The sequence below is a fragment of the Athene cunicularia genome (assembly GCF_003259725.1).
Source record: "Athene cunicularia isolate RWA chromosome 7 unlocalized genomic scaffold, athCun1 chr7_part1, whole genome shotgun sequence".
NCBI lineage: Eukaryota > Metazoa > Chordata > Aves > Strigiformes > Strigidae > Athene > Athene cunicularia.
In genome coordinates this window covers 36187047-36205074 of record NW_020799107.1, presented here as the reverse complement: position 1 = coordinate 36205074, position 18028 = coordinate 36187047, and the positions used below count along the sequence as shown (strand labels likewise).

General features: G+C 43.3%; 1 protein-coding gene across 1 annotated transcript; it reads right to left on the bottom strand.

Annotated features, from left to right (window-relative positions):
* Nucleotides 1-1384: 1384 nt before the first annotated feature.
* TNFAIP6 (TNF alpha induced protein 6) lies at nucleotides 1385-15368 on the bottom strand. The gene is made up of 6 exons (XM_026853076.1): nucleotides 15125-15368; nucleotides 8834-8971; nucleotides 7361-7522; nucleotides 5052-5280; nucleotides 3943-3983; nucleotides 1385-2472 (listed from the first exon to the last, which is right to left on the bottom strand). Exons 1-6 carry the CDS (start codon nucleotides 15216-15218, stop codon nucleotides 2309-2311), a joined length of 828 nt encoding a protein of 275 aa, XP_026708877.1. The 5' UTR covers nucleotides 15219-15368; the 3' UTR covers nucleotides 1385-2308.
* Nucleotides 15369-18028: the final 2660 nt, after the last annotated feature.

The following is an 18028-nucleotide window of genomic DNA, read 5'->3' as shown; positions in this document are numbered from 1 at the left end:
AAGCGGGTGGTGCGAGGGGCTGTCAGTCACCTGACGGGGCAGCCCGCTGCGCGCCTCCTGGAGTCCCAGAGGCGCCTTCAACCAACAAACTGGTGATTTGTGAGGGGAAGATTATCTCCGGAGCGCCGGGAGCGGGCACAGAAACCTGCTGCGTAAACCCGAAATTCCCCCAGGGCGCGGAGATGTGGGTCTGCGCCGTGCCGGCCGTGGCCCCGCAGCCTCCTCGGCTGGGTCCCCGGGTCGGTGTGGGGTTCCCAGACGGCGGAGAAAACGTTTGGGGCCTTGGCTCCCCGCCAAGCGCTGCCCAGCGCCCACCGCCGTCATCTCCGGGGGTGGGGAGATGTTACCGCTTACCTGCGCACAATAGATCCCGCTGAGGGGTAAAGCCACGGAGGGGGGACAGGAGGCGGGTGTGTGGCTGTCATTTGTGGGTGTAATGTGAAGTGACGGCGGCCGCCTGCAAATCTGAAATCTGGAGAAATCCTGTTTCTCGGGGATAGAGGCCCGAGCAGTCACATTAATGGCTGAATCTTAGTCACCCGCAGGGCTTCGAAGCGGTGGCGGAGTGCTTAGCAGGAGGGCCTGTTCTGGAAGGAAACTCTTCCCCAGGCAGCGTTACCCCCCTGGCTCCATGAGGGTTTCCAGACAGGCAGAGATTTCCTGTACACCCCTTGGTTCTGGTCTGTATCAGTTCAAGACCTGTTGCTTCTCAATTAAAGAAACATTTAAAAAACACCAAAACCAACAAAAACCCACCCTAGGTCATAAACAAAATGTTAACAGTTCTTTTCATGGATTTTCCTTATTAACAAACACTTTTGCTGATCTTGGAGAACTGGAATGACGTTTTGTAACAGGAGGATGTGAACAGTGACTCAACCCACCAGGTGGCAGGATTAAAAAACACCAGTGGGTTTTAGGTGCAGTTGATCCCATTAAATGTAGTGATAAGAACTTTGGTTCCCGGCGCTCGCATAAAGCAGGAATAAAGTGTTGGAAATGATAGGGAAAGAAGCTGCAGTGCTAGCTGCAGCACTGTTCTCCAGCACAGGGAGAAAGCAGGTTTATAATCCCAGTGAAATTACAACAATAAAACCTGAAAGATTAAATAAATTTAAAGAACCAAGAATTAGACTAAATACAGCAAAGATGGGTCTGATTAGCTTAAGATCCTCCTCCTCCTGTGCAAAACACTTTCTGAGGAATTTGCAGTGCTCCAAACAAAATTCACAGGAAGACTGTCATTGGGCATTAGACTTCAGCAGATCTGGGGTCAAGAAAACAGAGAGAGAAAGAAAGAAATTCTTAAAACTTATTTACTGCTTTAAATCAAGAAAAATGTTTCAAAGTCTGAAATGTTCTCAAGAAATAAAAATAATTATTGAAAACTCAGGATATGATTCAAACAGAGGTAGCTTTAATGCTGCTTCGGACTGGAACAAGTTAAAAACATGAAGAATGATTTATGTTCAGCAATACAAAATAGTATGGTCTCCATAAAACCCATGTAAACAAAATACAGCATCTTGACAGTAACTTCTGAATTTGCTGGTACTCGTTTAGCAATTTCTTCTAATGCTTCATCTCTCCAGTTTTATTATAATTAAGAAGTCTTTTATTTGGTCTTTACTATGTGAAATCAGAGAAGTGAAAGGACTTGAACATCTCTGGATGAGGAAACGCTGACAAAATTCATGGAGTAGTTTCTCATCTCACAACAAAGTTATGACGATAATATAACTGATTCCCTGCTGTTCATGCTGCTTCCAAATCTTCTGACTTCAGACAGTTACATGAATGATGTAATGAATTAATTTATTACAAGATGAATTTATGTATCTTAAAAATAATCTTACTTTAAAGGCTTTTTCAGTTGAGGGAAATGAGCTAATTAAAAAAAAATGTGTAAAGAACAGGAAGAAACAAAGTAACAATCTAAAAAATAAATATGTGGAAATCAAGAAAAATAAGGAGAGAACAGCATATTAAATTTTAAAATAATTGAAACAGTCACAAAAGGTTCAAATGGTGCAAGAAATGAGACGGAGCAGTTTATATAGAAAAATAATTTTTAAATCTTTGGTAACAATGAATTCTTCAGGTTTTTACAGTACTTGTAGTCTAAAAATAGTCTTCTATTATTCGTGTAAGTATATTTTATAATTTATTTCCTAGTATACTTTATTAACAAAACTTATATAAAAGCAGAAAATAAGAAAAAATTAAGAAAATGTCTTTTCTGAAGAAACAGATTATCTGAATTGCGTTCTAAAATGTGTTTCTTAATGAGCGTGTCTCGTTACTCTGCTCACATAATACCAAATTTCCCAGATAAAAAGTTTGGTTTTGCTTGGGATGTTGTATTCTTTCCATCACTTGACCTTGAAGGCGTGTCCATAGTAATATACCTAATTTGAAAACCACCAGCAGTCACTGAGGCATCTGTCAAAAACTTCAAGGTCATAACATTGCCTGGGACAAGAAAAAAGAAAAACTAAGGTTACGTTTTCGCCTGGCATAAAAATGTGATGTTTCAGAGTTATTTTTAAAGTGCTCTTTCTTGCTTGCTTCTGGGATCTTTAGAGCAATCCACGTGGTCTGTCTACTTCTGAGCCGGGCCAGGGAGGATTGCAGTTCATTAGCCCCATGGAAAATCAGGCAGATTTTCATCCATGTTCTTTGTTTGCAGAGCCCAGAGATTGATAAAGTTTTTCTATGCCCAGTGCTTTCTGGAAAGCATTTCCTGTTCTTTAACATGCTGCTTCCCTCTGCCTCTGAAATGTCACGCTTTGTGTGCGAGACACGTGTGGCATAGAGCCTCACGGATCCCTAGGTGACACGGGGGTGAGGTTGCTACATCACTGTCCCGTGAATGTCCTCCCCTCATCTCCACCAGGCCCGTGGAAACTGGGAGATCAGGGGTGGCACAAATCACAGAATCACAGAATCATTCCAGTTGGAAAAGCCCCTTGGGATCATCAAGTCCAACCCTCAGCCCGACTCTACAAAGTTCTCCCCTACGCCACATCCCCCACAGCTCATCCCAGCGGCCCTTAAACCCCCCCCAGGGATGGGGACTCCCCCCTCCCTGGGCAGCCCATTCCATTCTCTGACCACTCTTTCTGTAAAAAATTTTTTCCTAATGTCCAGGCCGAGCCTCCCCTGTTGCAGTTTCAAGCCGTTCCCTCTTGTTCTGTCACTAATTCCCTGTGAAAAGATCCCATCATCAACCTCTCTACAACATCCTTTCAGGAAGCTGTAGAGAGTGATGAGGTCTCCCCTCCGCCCTCTCCTCCTCACACTAAACACTCCCAGCTCCTTTGGTCACTCCTCACAGGGTTTGTAACTCTTCTGCTCTTTTTCTGCTGAGTACAGCTGGGGGCTGGAGCGTGGTGAGGTGAGTTTCCTCACAGACTGTCCCAGAGAACAAGGCTACTTGCTCCCATGCGCAGCCCGCGTGACGTCTGTGCTCTGGCCACTTCACGATGCTTGAGCCTTTGATTTACACCCAATCAGACCCTGACCTGCTGCTTAAACATTCACACAGAATAATGTCTATAACCAGCTTTGGAAGGCGTAATGCGATTCTTGCTCTGGAAATGGGAAAAATTAGGGCATGAAGATTGTGCAGACGGGTACGGCTTGGTTACCTATTACAGATCTGCGGGATGAAAACTTCAGGTGTACTACCTCCGGAAGGCCAGCAGGATGCACCCTGGTCATCTTCTAACTAGATTTTTTTTTTTTTTTTCTCTTACATTTATTTAGCAGTCATTGCATTGATGAAAAAGCACGCTGGCAGTTTTGAATAGCAGCGCATGACGTGCTCGCCATGAAGCAGACATTGTGTCTTTGGACATATATTACTAGAAAGTAGGGACAAAAGGTGATTTGGGACTGATATTTTTTTTTTTTTTACCATAAAGAGTGCAAATATGTTACCTGTGCTAATGATATCATCTGGCAATTCGTCTCCACAAAACCTGGAAAAAAATATAAATGGCCATGACTAAACAACACAGTAAATCTGCTATAGCCCTGCTATATGGGGACCCGCACTGCAGGGCGGCTCTCGGGCTGTACTCTCCTTTGGAGCTGTGGCCTGGGGGGGACATTGGTTGCAGGCATTCAGTATGTATAATTCTCCCCTATACGTTAAGGTTTTTTACACAACACAGTTTTGTAAAGGGTTTTTGTCATTATCTTATGGTAAGGTTTAGGGGATGGGGAAATACAGGAGACATTTTTCAATATACACAAGAAGTAAATTATTCAAAACAAGAAAAAGAGCAATTTAACAAGGCGTTAAGGTAAAGAACAATGGCCCAAGGCTAAGAAAGGAGGAACATTGTCAAGAAAACCATTTAAAATTATGCATAAAGGCAAAACAAATGGACTATATCCTTGCTTTGCTACACTTGATTTATAGAGAGGATGTGAAAAGTTGCAGGAATTGGGAAGTGGTTTTTACCACATTTTCTGGTTTATTTTTTGTTCTGGAAAACTGAGGTACTTCATACCAAAATATGACATGCAAAAATATGACACTGAAGAAAAGAAAGTGGGAATTAATCAGAGGGAAACTAAATCTAGTAAGACAGATGATGTACAAACTTGTTCTGTTCTGATACTGTTAGAAAATACTTCTATAGCGAATAGTAATTTAAACAAAATAGGGTTTTGCTAACAGTTTAACACCCCACTTCCCTCCTTCCAATTAAGCCAGATACACAAGACTGAGATTGCTAGGAGTTCTTCCTGCAGAATAATAGAGAATTAAGACAAGGAACTAACTAAAAAGTCTTGCAGCTTTCTTTCATGTAATTTAACAAGGCAGAGAAGGGCAAAGTGTAATTTTCTGTGTTTTCTGTGTTAATGACAGTAAAAATAAATTGCCAGGAAAGAGGAGTCAGGTACTATTGCTACAAGTATTATGGGCATATCAGAGGTGCCAACTGGGTAAGGTAAATACAGTGTTCTTCTGAAGTAATGCTCAGGGGAAAAAATGAAATCATTTGGTTATTTGCATATTAAAGCTGGAATTGCTTTACCTGCCCACAAAGCCATTGATATCATCATAGCTATCATAGATTTCCAAGAAATCAGCCATACAAGCGATGTCGTCTTCAACATCAAACTCTAGAAACTGTAGATGAATACGTTGTCCATACTTTACTCTTATATGCCAGTAGCAAATTTGATCATTTTCATACTCATTTGGGTAGCCTGGTGACTTGAAAACATGTTTTGAATCTGTGAAGACTCCACCACATTCTTTTCCTAAGAGAGAAGGAAAAACATCAGAGTGTAAATATTCATTCTGGATATGTGCACTTTGACCCAGAAGACCTGTAGAAAATCACATAGGAACAGCCAGCATGATAACGCTTTTTATGTATTTCAGGACTCTGCATTCACAAGAAGTGTCAGTCATTCTGACCTTTTGAGAGCAGATATTTTGGAAACAAGAGGCATGATCCAAACCTCACTGAATTCAGAGGAAAAGCTTTCACTGACTTCAGTGGACTTTGGGACAGAGCAAAGTGTTTTATGTAAAAGGCGTTTGGGGTTTCTGGCTATGTCAAGGTGAAAGCTTTACAGCTCTACTTGCAAGTCACCCCGAGCATTCAGTTGCATCCTTTCTCCTTCAAAAGCCTCTTGGAAGCGGGTCTTCTACAAAAAAACTTGAAAAGGCTAGTGATCACGTACACTGCGCTGTACTCCTGTTGTGGCTGCGGCTCTTGGCTCCCTTTGGAATGTCTCCTTCGGCACAAAATCCACTTCAGCACAAAACCCGGACTGCAGGACCAACCAAACCAGGGACCTCACACTGCCTGATCTTAGGATGTGTAATAGTTCCCCAAGTTCGGACCTGGGGGAGAGGGAGGTACTTTCTAAGGGTGGTTTTAGAGCATGTGAGTTAGGAACCTTAAGCTGGAGCATGTGATTAACCCTGATGTACATTTCAAACATGCAAACATTTCCACAAGTTCCTTGGCTTCTTCAGCATCCTAGAGAAGAGCATAGGCTCAGTTCAATCAAAGATTTATCTTTGTTTCCCCAGGCTCCTTGTCTGCCACCTGCAACAGAGAGCTCCGCCAGGCTTTGCAGCAGTGTCCAGAAAGCTTGAATATATATCCTTTTAATGGGAGACGCTCAAGTATCTGCTGAGTGTTGGCAGTTCTGGTTTCCTTTTGTCCCCTAACCGAACAGTGCATTTGGAAAGTAACTGCCTCTCGGCTCAGCCGAGAAGGCTGACAAAGGAGAAAGTCGGGCTGACAGTTCATATGCAGTAACAACGAATGCAGTGCAGTAGTCTCGCAGCTCTCCTTCTATGCTGAACATCTGTGAATGTCCCCCACCCCGCAGAGCTATTTGATTAACAACTGCCCCGCTAACGTAAACAAGCTCAAGCCCTGTGAGCACAAACAAAATGTGCACAGCTGGACAGACGTCACAGACAACTCCAGCTTTTGGCTCTGCCAGGCGGGGTAGTATGCTCGGAGTAGCAGGAGAGTCAAGCAGCACACAAAGCTAAGCTTTGCTTTTTGTGTTGCTGCCTACTTTTTCTGTCTTCCCTGCTCTACAAAGTGCTACCAAGCTAAACTGAAACAGTGGCCGTGTCAGTATTCAAGTCATCTTGCAGTAAATGGAGGGGAGTGGAGAGATATCCCGCATCTGGTGAAGTCTTGTCAGTCGTATTTGAACCGTGTCTCCAGATCTGCTTCGGAGATTTGCTTTCCTCCATCTGCTTACACACACACACACACACACACACACACACACACACGAGGCACTGCTGGGAACTGGATCTGTCAGGTGTTGGGTCCCAGACATGGCACGCATTTTCAAAAGTTGTTCTATCTCAGGCACACGAAAGAAGGAATAAGGGTTAGCACTAAATTTGGCCTGTTTACAGGTATAATATCTGGAAAATGGCTCCCATGTTAAACACCTCAGATCAGTTATTTAAATGAAATTGTAGGCTAAATGTAAACGCCCTTATGCAAAACATTTGACGTCACACTGGAAATACTACTTAACTTCTGAATCAACAACAGCATATCATTACATTTTTAGTTTCTGAAAGGACTTTGCTGAGGCCCAGTTATATATAGTAGAATGCAGCGCAGAGACACTGAGCTCTGAGCGAGCCAGATCAGCTGTAGGTAACAGCAGAAGGGGCTTGGTGCAAGGAGGCTCCAAATAAATTTTTATCAGTACGCTCCTCTTCTCCAACAGCATATTTATGGTATCGAAGCTGACTCATTCAGAGCCTGGGTGCCTTTGTGCAGCCAGATAGCATGGCGTGTAGTCATCATCTTAGACCCAAAGAGCAACGGGTTGTTTTTAAACACACCGTTAGGGTTGTAGCAGTAGGCATCCCATCTCTCGCTTCTGTTGAGGCGAATCCCATAATCAACAATACCAGTTTTTCCAAAGCCACAGTTGGCTCCAGCTTTGACAATGGGATAACCGACTCTGCCCTTTGCCATCCAGCCAGCAGCACACACATGGAAACCTGCAGCAGGGAGAAAATGAGACATGGATGTGAAAAATCAATCCTAGGCAAGAAACTGCTTTTTATTCAACAAAGTAAAGTCTTACTCCAGCTGATCAATGACATGGGTGTAAGTGGCGTAAATTGAACTACAGGAGAGAACGGTACTTTGAGAGGATAATGTTAAGCACAGAATATAAATTTGAATTGTGTTCTCCACAATATGATTATTCGTTCCTCATTTGAAAACAAAAGTGAAATGCAGATGGACTATATAGTTTCCCAGGTAGTGAGTTTTAAGTGCTGTACCAGCATTTGTATCCAAATTATATACTGGATGAGTTATATAATGTGTTATTTGTCTCCCTCTTCAAGTCATAAAAGTTTACTCAATCATATCTCAAGTTTGCAGCATGAAGTTCTGAGAATGAATGAAGTACTACATACAAGAGAGAGCTAAGAAAACAGAGTAATTACTTATAATACTTCCAATTTAAATTTAAATACCTGAAGTGCCTTGAGTATTTCCTGTTAATGCATTTTGTGGCTGAGAACTTAAAAACAATAGCCAAAAAATGCAATGTTATTCACTGTCTGGTAGAGACCGATTTGATGCTTTCACCGAGACAAACTGGAACATATTTGTGGTGTCCTAGGACTATGAGCTACTTAGAAGAGACAAAAGTACCCTTTTTACATGTGTGCTGGTGCTGAGAGCCAGCATCTGACTCAACAGCATAGCCTGCAAATTTCTAGAATGGAGGGTATTTTCCATTGTTTCCCTAATGCTCTGAATGAATTAACTGTTTCTTATTAGGAATCAAATAGAAATACAGTAGAGCCCTTGCTCAGCTCAGCTTTTCACCGCAAGCACACTACTCACTCTCAGAGCAAATACGGCTGGAATAAACATTAGGGAAACACCCTGACTGATGATATGAACCATAACGATGCACCTTCACTGTAGAAGCTCCCTGGGGATAAACACCCTGGTCCACAGCCCCCAGCAGCCCCCAGGTGCTGTGGCTGGGGAGGTAGTGTTGCTTCCCAGCTCAGCCAGCTGGCTCTCCACTGGGTGCTGCTGGTTTTAGTGCTGCACCCAGAGCTCAGGGGGATGCATCACCCTGCATGCAGATGTTACCCCTGACAGCTCTGTAGGTAGCACAGTCATGCTCTGTTACCGAGGGGGGAAATTGCATGAAACTTGGGCAAAAATCCAGGGAGTTTACAAGTCTCTTGGTCGCAGAGTTCATAACATTCATGAAAATACACGACAGGCAACATGATGAATGAGCGCTGTGAAAAGCAAACGGCCATGATTTTTTTTCCAACCTATTTTTCTCGCCGCCTCCAGCTGCTGATACGTGGCTAGATGGCCTCCCTCGTATTCACAGACGGCTTTTGCTTCCGCGTAGGTGAGCTGGTACTTCCCAGAGCGCGACTCCCTGTGATACACTCCGGCTGCTCGTTCTGTGGGACCAAAGCAATAAATGATTTCAGCATTGTATCTCCTATGGCCTGCCTTCTGGGGTGCTCTCATCACCTCCAGCAGTTTCCCCAAGACCTGCACTTCAGGTTACTATCCAGGTGAGAAAAGAAACAAAATGTTCAGCTAGTGGCTGTCGCACTTGGAAAGTGCCAGGATAATACATCTCTCTCAACCCAAAGTTATGTTTTTGCGGCCCAAAGGCATGTTTTTGCAACCCAAAGGTATGTTTTTGTTTGGGAGAGGTTTTGAACAAAAGAGCTAGTCAGAACTTGGTGAGTTTTTGAACAACAGAAAATCAACAAACGGAGGGAAGGACTCCCCTAGGACTAGCCAGAAGGCAGTAGTTATGGGAACGATCGACTGGTGTCAGCATCACTAGTTCCCTGTATCCTATCTGACTCAGGGGAAGCTCCTTCTGGACTGCTATCATAGCATACTTTTGGATGTTGCAAGTGCCTTTGTAAGATGAATCAGGGCTTTGTTTTGAATCTCCAGAGAAATTAAATCAGAGCTACTTGGATAGAGAAGAGGCAGAAATTAAAAGGAATAAAAATGCAAAATAAAAATATCTGAGCTTGTGTCACCAAGGGCAGGACCAGAACAATTGCTGGCTGACATTTTTGCTGCACAGAAGATTAATACACTTTCTTCATTATTTTTTTCTTTGCTGTTGCAAGTACAATATAAAGCAGCTTTCCAGGGAAACCTAGAAACTGGCAGTACTACTACAAGTTTTATAATCTTTTCATGTTGCACTTGTCTGATGCCATATGTAAGGAAATCTGTCTCAGAAGCAATTTGCATATGTAATCTGAACGGCGTTTTTGGTTTTTTTTGTTTAGATCTTTCTTATATTTAGTATAATCTGAGAGAAATGGCTGGCTGTAGCTATCACTAGTCAACAAGAGTGAAAAAAGACACAAAACAGGAAACATTTTTCACAGTAGTTATTTGTACCATGGGGGAAAAAAAAAAAAAAAAAAGTCTTTTCTAGGGACATACTTTGAGTCAGTAGTTTTGGCTAGGTTAGGGTATTTTTTAAAAAAACATGGTCACCACTGAACTGTGGTGATCCCTTATTAGATACAGAACGACCTTTGCCAATGGTGTTTTTGGACCCATGGTCACTGGCCTCGTGCCCAGTGAAGTAAATGATATTGCTGGCAAGAGTCTCAGAAGGCTGAGGGCTGCTTTCTGTAACATCCCTGGGAATGTCATTGGCATGGGCATGGGATAACATATATCCTGTGGAAAATCTTTACGAAGAAGCCAGTTCCATTGCAAAGAAGGGTCATAACAACTAACAGCTGTGGAATAATGGCATGCTATATATTTTTTAAAGTCTATTTTAATTAGAAATTTATTCATAGGATGAATTATTTTTCACTCAGTAGTCTATCATGTCGAACCTGATAAATCCACTCACTGCTTCTTAAGAGTATGACTGTATTGGATTCTGTAGGCACGGATTGAAAATCTGAGTACTACAGAAACCAGCACACCGTTTAGCCTCACTGCACACTCAGGGGACAACCTGGAGTTGACATTATTGATCACTGCAGCTCACAGGGAAGCGAACTGAAAGGTGAATTGGAAAACACAGACTGCAGTCCTTGAGATTATCGGAGCTGCCCCACCTATACTGACTCAAAGAGTAAGGGGCAGCCGAATTTTAAGGTTTGTCACCTTTGCAAAGGTGACCAGTCACAGCCAAAGCAAGAGCAATCTTAAAGCTTATGGTCAGTGATGTTTGCTGGTAAAAGCCCCCCCCCCCGGCTCTGCACCTGTGCAAGACCCACCCTGCTCCTTCCCTGGAACTACTGCTGCATGCACCACAGAAGCCCAGAATCATCGAGGTTGGAAAAGCCCCTGCAGCTCCTCCAGCCCAACCATGACCCTCCCCCTGACCGTTCCCAACTCCCCTCCAGGGATCCCGGGGACTCCCCCCTGCCCTGGGCAGCCCATTCCAACGCCCAACAGCCCCTTCTGCACAGAAATCCTTCCTCAGAGCCAGCCTGACCCTGCCCTGGGCAGCTTGAGGCCATTCCCTCGGGGCCTGGCGCTGGCTCCTTGGCTCCAGAGACTCATCCCCCCTCTCTGCCCCCTCCTGGCAGGGAGTTGCCGAGGGCCAGGAGGTCTCCCCTCAGCCTCCTCTTCTCCAGACTGAACCCCCCCAGTTCCCCCAGCCGCTCCCCAGCAGACCTGTGCTCCAGACCCTGCCCCAGCTCCGTTGCCCTTCTCTGCCCACGCTCGAGTCACTCAATGGCCTTTTTGGGGTGAGGGGCCCAACACTGAACCCCCTCAGCGAGGGGCGGCCTCCCCAGTGCCGAGCCCAGGGCTCAGATCCCTTCCCTGTCCCTGCTGGCCACGCCAGTGCTGACACCAGCCAGGATACAATTGCCACTGATTGGACTCATCACTCTTGGAGCTGACAGTCAAAACTTATCATTTCTAGTTGTTCTCCTGACTTTTTCACCTGGCAATATTGTTTCCAAATCTTATCCCCCAAAAGGTATCTACCCCCACCTATTGAGGCTAAAATGTCACTATGGACAGGCATCACGTTTTTCAGAATATTGCTGGAAAGATCTGCTCCTCAGAGTTTCTGCAAGGGCTGCTCTACCAACAGCAGCACCACTGAGCCTTCATGCAAGGTCTCGGTGGGTGGTGTTACCCTGTTGCGAGCAATCACCCATCTGTATCCCCGTTACTCCTTTGTAACATGACAAAAGGAGCCTTTGCAAAGATAGACCACACACGTGTGCAGTCCACCCAGCTTTGAGACTTGAGGCTGGCTCCATGTGTCACGGTTTAATGATACAGTATATCCTAATTAACTGATCACATCTTTTTCCCCTCCTTCTTAATTAGATTAGGGGCTGTGTGGAAAGGTAAACTGCATCAGCAAAACCGGACCTAGGTCAAAGCATTGTACTTATTAACTATTAATCTCCATTTACGTGTTTATGTATATACATACATATATTCACAGTCATCCATGAACACACACACGCATAAATTACTGAGTCTTTATGGAGGCCATGCCACGGCCACGTAGATTAACCTGCATGAAATTTGGTTTTTACTTGGGAGCCCAAGCCTGTGCCTAGCAGTGTAAACATGTACTGTTCATACACCACAGGGCAGCACTCCAGAGTATGATGTGCCCCAGCCTCAGCCAAGCATCTTCTCTGATGGAGGATTCAGCCTGACGGTTGCTCTCTTTATCTGACCCACCTGACATCTCCTCTTCCTGGACAACAGTGAGAACTTTCAGCAAAGTTCTTTCTTTCTTTGCCTGCAAACCTGCATATTGGGACTGTTGTCTCAGGGATTTCTCCATTCACTTTTCTTCTTTGTTTCTTACTCAAAAGGCTGTGGGTTATCCAGGACATGTTTCTTCCAACTCATGTTTCCTAAAACCTCTCATGGAAGTCCAGAGACAGCAGGATCCTGCAGGGACAGTGACCCTCTACTCACCCACAGCAGTAGGAGATGGTAAGATGTAGTCAATCTCTTCTGCACAAACACAACAAGCATGAAATTTGGCCTAATAAAGTACCCTCAATATGCATGACACAAATACAAAATGGTAGATGAAAGGAAATATTTAACTTTTAAGCAGAGGATGGCCATGTAGAGTTACCATCAGGGGCCTCTGCTAACGCACAGGGTCACATTCAGAGTATTCCATCCTCAGAGCAGGTTTAGCCCCTAAACTGCACCCACATATGGTGTGTGAACGAGGATGAAATTCTGAACACAAAGAGTGCAGCTGCTGTTCCCAGAAACCTACTTTGTGGCACTAAGAACTGGCACTCAAATAAGCGTAGGAGCATATTTGGGCAAGACAGCCCCAATCCTCTCATCAGTTCACAATAAACCTTCGGTTATAATGGGCTTGTGTCAAAAAATGAGCAACCATAAAATTCCATACACACAAGAAAGACATTAGCAGGAAGGTGATACAGTCAGCTGCAGCAGGACTGCGTGCCTACTGAGAAAACAAAAGATGTTTTGTGATGAGAAAAAAGACAGAACCCACAAGCATTTCTAGACTGCCAGTAATTCAAGATTTTATAGTTGTGTTAATAATATTTTGAGGAAGAAAGCTAAAATGGAGAACTCTGTTTTTAATCTGGTCTTGATAGTGCTTTATCAGAAGGAGAGGAGATAAGCAAAGCTCAGATGTCACTGCACGTTCCTAGGTTTTATTCAAGGGCTTGCTTTACTGCTTGTGCATAGTATGAGATCGGGGTTACTTGTTTTACTGTTCAAGTTACAGTTGTTTGGGTTTTTTTAGATACAAAGATGCATAAATTGAATGGCTGTGATTTTGCCAAATCTTTCTTCATTGATACATAATGTCACTGAATTTCACTGGTAATTCAATGAACTGCATTTTGTGAGTTGTTTCCATAATTTTGTTGTTGTAGTTACACTAGGTGGTGCATTTCTAAAGGAGCTGCGACAGCGTCCTAGAGATAAGAAAGCAGAGTGGTTATTTCAAAGTTACACACTGTGCTTCCAGATTTTGCACATGCTTGTTTATTTAGAGCAAGTAATCTTTTTTTTACTCCGTAGTTTATTTTTATTTACTCTCATGGTAAATGCTAAAGGTGCAGCAAAATATAATTTTGTTACGCAGTCCAATTAAGACTTTGTCTCTTCATTTTAAAGAATTTGAATTTTTTTCCTTCAAACTGACCTCGATTCATAAAACTGCTTAAATGACCGCTGCTATCCCAAATTCACATTTATGTTGCAGAAGCCCCTAAAGGCTACAACAAAGTGGCTGGTTGCAGCAGTCTGTATTTGCAAATAAAGCACCCAGGACCCAGTCTCTGTCCAGGAGCACAAGTGCCATGGTGTGTGCCTTAGCCAGGGGACCTCGTCCAGCCTCGCCTCTGACCACATCCCTTCTATAGGAGAATATGATCACAGCCTGTCTCAAATTCAACTGCTCTGCCCCTGCTATCAGAGCTTAACACTCCTACTTATCTTCCGTGTCTCCTTACTGTTATTCCAGCCAGACTTTGCTTGTTTCTCACATAAACCTCTACTCTGTCATCGTTTTGGGTTTTTTTTGAACAGCAGCCACCTGAGGTGGTGCGTGAAACTGCCAAGCTGTCCTCCCTTGGAGCTCTCCCCAGCCCGAGCACCTCCAGCAACCATGGGACACAGCAGGCATCTTCCAAGTTTAGAAGGAAAGAGAAGTCATTAAAAATGTGCAGTCAAATGGAAAACAATATAGATCGCTTCTCCTCATTTATGTTCCTGTTAGTTTACATGGTCCTCTGAGAAGAGACTGGAGTCACGTGATTGCTGCACCAGCTAATGGAGTGTGGCCCCAGTCCCTCGTGAAACATCTGAGCACACCAGAATTGTGTACTGGCTACAGGAATGCCTTCAGATCCTTACAGAAATAAACAATATTCTAGAGAGGATAAAGGAGTTTGTAAAGCATTTGTGTATCAAATGGACCACTCAATGCACGTTTGTTTTGGCATCCTTTATGTGACTGTATTTTGACTATGTTTTTCTGTTGTATTAGATGATTATAAAAGTCTATAAAAGAAACATTTAAACCCACTCGAGGTATAAGAAACTATTCCCACAGCATTTTCTATAGCCCTTTCAAACTCTTCTCGCCATTGTTTAATGATGTGAACAAACCAACAGCCAAAACATATACACTTCTGTTCTTTCATAGAAACCTAGAAAATATTATCGCTATTATTTCCAGATCATTTAGTTTCATATGTAGGACCCCAGGAATCTGAAGTATGTTCATGCAGAAAGTAATTCATTCCTTTGGCAAATGCTTCTTTTCATACTCGTTTTCCTTCATTAGAAGCAACTGTTATTTAACGGTGTTTTCACTTTACCTCATGCTGTAGGAAAATACATTCAGATGAAATATTCCGTAACTACTTTCTCCTGCACTTCAGAGAAATGGTAAAAATATTAAGCTCATAAGGACAAAACTCACAGTCACTACTCAGATAAAATACAGGATTTTGCTAATAGTAATGCATGGGTCAATTTTGTATTGCTAGGTTGCTCATCTTTATACCATTAGACAAACACAGTGGCTTTTGCAGCAAAACATTCATGATTAAAATACTTCTTACCTAGCCAAATAGAGTTATGCAGCACTCCGTCCTTGAATCCCCATGCTTGAGCCTTGTCCCACAGCAGGGCAGAAAAGAAAATTAGTGCAATCATCTCTTCCGAACAATTAGGCTGTAAATATTCCCTGTTAAAACACTCAGGGTAACCTCTGCTAGCAGCTGGCTAGATCCTATTGGAACATCTGGTAGCCAGATCTTAAATAGTGCTTTCAGCTGTGAGGTCAGCAAGCCTGCTCCAATTGTACTTGCTGTAGTATTATTACACAATTAAATGTGATGTCTGCAGTCGTCCATGTGACTCACTTTTGGCTCTCTTGATTCTCAGTGTGTCCAAGAAACCATTCTATCCCTCACTACTGCAGCACACATGAACATTTTTCAAGCCAAAGTCTGTTCATTCTTCAGCACTCACTGTCTTCAAATTCCATAAAACAATAAAACTAATAAGCAGTCTATCTGCCTACAGTGTTTCTAGTCACATTATTTACAGGACCGAAGAGAATCACACATACAACCTCTCATTCACATTTAAACATTCTGTTCTTTTTGGATATAATTTGGTTTTAATTTCACAGTGACTTAATCAATGAAGAAATGTAAGGAGAATATTGTGCATTGGCTATCTGAATTCGCTTTCCCTACATGGAATCTGTAATTGCAAGGCAAACTCTCAGATCTGCATAAAACTGCAAGTGTCAAAAACAGATGCTCTTTGTTCTGCAAGTGGGAAATAAAGCTAAAATCTTCCCCTCCAAACCACAGTTTAAAATCTGATTCATAGCGTGACAGCTGTCTGCTTGTCTTCCCTTCTGGCTGAAAGTGAATACTGCAGCTGCTCCATGTGGATGAGTGGGAGAGTAGAAAGGAGGAAAGATGAGAGTATGGAAAATGGTCTGGTGCTCCACACTCCTGAGCAGCCGTTGGAAGACTCTGCTCTCCAGTTCTGATAACATTTGTAAATTCTGAGTCAGGAGCTATAGAAAAAGATGTGCTCATGGCCATGGACACAATCGAATTAAATAAAAAGGAAAGGGTGGAGGAGTCTGTGCCTACTCAAAAATATTTTGTATGGATGACTTGTACCAATGAGGAAGATACCCTTCATCACTCCACTCTTAAGATGAAGTGATGACGCCTAGCTACATCGTGTACACAGACACACACACATATTCCTCCCCGCTACAACTCAGGCAGATGCTGAGGGGGAGAGCTGTTGGGAAACGGAGTTGGGAGTGAGCCTTTCCCCTGAGTTAGCAAGACACCTTCCCCCAAAACTCCAATGTCTTGACTTGCCACTCTGCAGCGCTCACTGGTGAGAGCAAACATGTTCTTCCAATGAAGTTCCCCTCCATGGCCATTCCTCTTGTGCACACCCATGCCTTACCCCTTCAAGCATACAACCTAAATATTCTCACTCCTGAGAAAGCTCACATGCATTCTGATGTCAAGGCCTGATGCTGCGACTTGCCACTCTGCTATCCCAGAAAGCCCATGTCAGCCCACTGGCTCCCTCCGACCAGCCTGGGACATTCAGGGCTCAGCTTGTTGTCCTCCTCCCTACAGTGAATCCGTGCTCGTGAGCTACCACAGAGCGGGATGCTGGGACCAGGGCTACTGCCTGCTGGTTTGTTCCCCAGTCTCTACCACGCTCATCCTCCCACCACACTTTACAGCTCCTCTGCCAGCAAAACAAGAAAGCACTCCAGAGACTTGTCTCACTGCATACAGGTAGGAGCCCTACTCTCTTTCTTCTAGATTTGAGTATCGGTGCTTTATTTGTACTTATTTTCTACTTTAATGCCCAACAGATAAGAGTCCAAGCTTTTTGAACGAGACCTAATTCAACATTATTCTATGAAAGCATATTGGGAGAAGTCTGTTGCTTTCTAAACATTAGTACCCAAGACATGTCTGAGGTTACCTGGGGTATGAAGATGGAGGTATAAACTTTGGGGGGGTGGTGAACAGAGGAGACAGTGCTGAGTGCATTGCTCTTGAGCATTCATTTCTCATTAGCTGAAGGAGATTGGCACTTGGACTTTGGTTTGCAGTTGTGACACAGTCATGGCATCTTCTGGGAAACTAGAAACAATAGAGGCATGAAGGAAGGAACGGAAACCAAAGGAAAGTGAAAATTCAACAGCAGTATCATTCACTGGTAATCTAAAAAGACAAATTACTGATTCCGATGAAAAGAATCCTCTCAGACTGATGCAAACATTTCTCCTTCTGAAAGAAGTATGGTGTGGATGTCTGTCTCTGCACAGGACACCTTTTCTCTCTACCATCCCATGCAAATCCCTCTGGGTGATACAGCAACACGAGATGATAGCTTAATGATCTTCTATCAGAGCCAGATGTCCACACCACAGGGAATTGGTGGGTGCCAATCCCACAAGATGACAAAAATGTGTTAATAGTGACTAACTCATAAAAGCAAGGAGCACATACCAACTGGGAGACGATTTGTAATAGACTATCACACTGAAATTCTTGAGAAAGACACTCATGCAATAGTGAATAAAAAAATATTTTTTAATTGAAGTTAACTATTAATGGCAAAAGGCCTCAGTTAGAAAAAGTGACTTAATAAATAAAGGACATAGAGTAGCAAACAGTTCTAATAATGACAGTATCTGACAGCATCTCTTGATTTTTTTTGAACAAATGCATACCTCCCTGGAGGAACAAGGCTATCTGTTAGTAAGTCCAAAGAAATACAATGGCTTCTGAATCACAGAATCACAGAATAACTGAGGCTGTAAGGGGTGACGTGAGCTCATCCGGTCTTGAAGTCAGGATTCAGAGGTCTAATATCCTCCAAATAACTCCTCAAGTGAATAAACTTCATCTTTGTGGCCAGTAACAAAAGCTCTACAGGGTTCAGTACATATTTTATAGTGA